Source organism: Pediculus humanus, genomic scaffold (genome assembly GCF_000006295.1).
Source record: "Pediculus humanus corporis 1103172107737 genomic scaffold, whole genome shotgun sequence".
NCBI lineage: Eukaryota > Metazoa > Arthropoda > Insecta > Psocodea > Pediculidae > Pediculus > Pediculus humanus.
In genome coordinates, this window is record NW_002987340.1 from 510,520 (window position 1) to 512,072 (window position 1,553).

At 31.2% G+C, this 1,553-nt stretch overlaps 1 protein-coding gene across 1 annotated transcript; it reads right to left on the bottom strand.

Annotated features, from left to right (window-relative positions):
• Positions 1-284: 284 nt before the first annotated feature.
• Positions 285-1,061, bottom strand: Phum_PHUM333170 (Myeloid leukemia factor, putative; the record flags this gene model as incomplete). Its single annotated transcript, XM_002427573.1, has 3 exons — positions 285-415; positions 510-798; positions 936-1,061. 3 exons carry the CDS (start codon positions 1,059-1,061, stop codon positions 285-287), a joined length of 546 nt encoding a protein of 181 aa, XP_002427618.1.
• Positions 1,062-1,553: the final 492 nt, after the last annotated feature.

Here is a 1,553-nt window from a genome sequence, read left to right on the forward strand (position 1 = left end):
CAATACACAAGAATTTATTATGAATTGAAATTCAAGGGTTAGGGGGGGTTTGTGAATAACTTCGGCCTTTTCGCGTTTGACTCGTTTTTAATTCTTTCTTTTTCTCTGATTTAGAATTTTCGGGAGTCTTCTTTTTTCGGGACCTGAACAGGGGGAAAAATGTAAAGGAGGGAAAGTAAAAAAAAAGAAAATTCATGCTTAAAATTAAAATATTCAAAGGGATTATTGGATTATTGACAAATATTTGACATTCTGTTTGTACACTGAGGAAAAACAAAAAAATCTCACCTATCTAAAATAGCAGGAATGTCGTCACGTTGACGTCGACTGCGCACACGAGATTGACCATATCCAATTGAGTTACCTCCACTACGAGCTCTTGTCTCCCATTCACGATTAAAATCGTCAGCCTCATCTATAATTATTCAAAAGTAATTAAAAATTAGTAACAATAATAATAATGATTTCAATTTATGAATGCAAGAAAAAAAAAAAAAAAAAGTAAGGACCTTCGTCTAAATTAATAAACTCTTGTCTTTCCTCCATTTGGCCGGAATGCATATTTTGTTCCCTCTCCATTACATGTGAGCGATCTCCAATGTGATGGCCAATGGCTAATTTTTTTGTACCAGTTCGTGAGTCGCATACGGATTTTTGAGTTTCTCGAATACCACCTGGAGCAGTTCTAGTCGACTGTGATGCTTGGTAAACTTGTGGACGACCATCTGGTCCACTGGACATTGTCATTACTGTGCTCGAGCTGAAGGAATGACAATTAGGATCATTGGTGTTTATTTGCTAAAAATTAAAAAAAAGCAAATTAGAAATAGAGGTAACAATATATTCTAATATTTAATATTCAATTACTAAGCATTAGAAAGATACATTACATTTAAATTTTTAAAAAAAGGATGGGAGAAAAATGAAAAACTTACAAAATTTTGAAAAATGTCATTCATATTTCGAAATCCAAAAGGCATAAGATCTCGACCATGTCCACGATGACCTGATCCACCGAATCCTCCAAACATTCCAAATGGATCACCAAGCATTGAATTCATCATTGAACTCATTTGATGCATTGGATTCATATGTGTCCTAAATTGCAAACATTTTTCAAAATGGTTGATTTTAATAAAATTGTAATCAAAAAATTACAAAACATATTTGTATTTGTATTTTAGCAAAATAGTTTCATGTGAAAACTTGCAAGAATGATACCAGTTTTTTTGTTTTTAAGAGTTCCAAAAATTTTTTCTTCAAGTAAATAGAAATAAATACTACTAGTTTTTAAGAGGAATTGTACTGGGTATAAATTTATGAATGCAATTCTTACCTATTGTTTGTACCAGTATTATGGTTTTGATATTGGGACTGCCTGTTATCGTTGTCACTGTCATTGTCACTGTCAGCAGGAATCATATATGCAATTGAATTTTTTTTGTTAGATTTCATTTTTTAGAAAACTGGGAACACCAAATTCAAAGAATTTTCTTTTTTTTATCTTAGTTTCAAATAAAAAATATTTAAGGGAATTAATTAAATAATTTTTT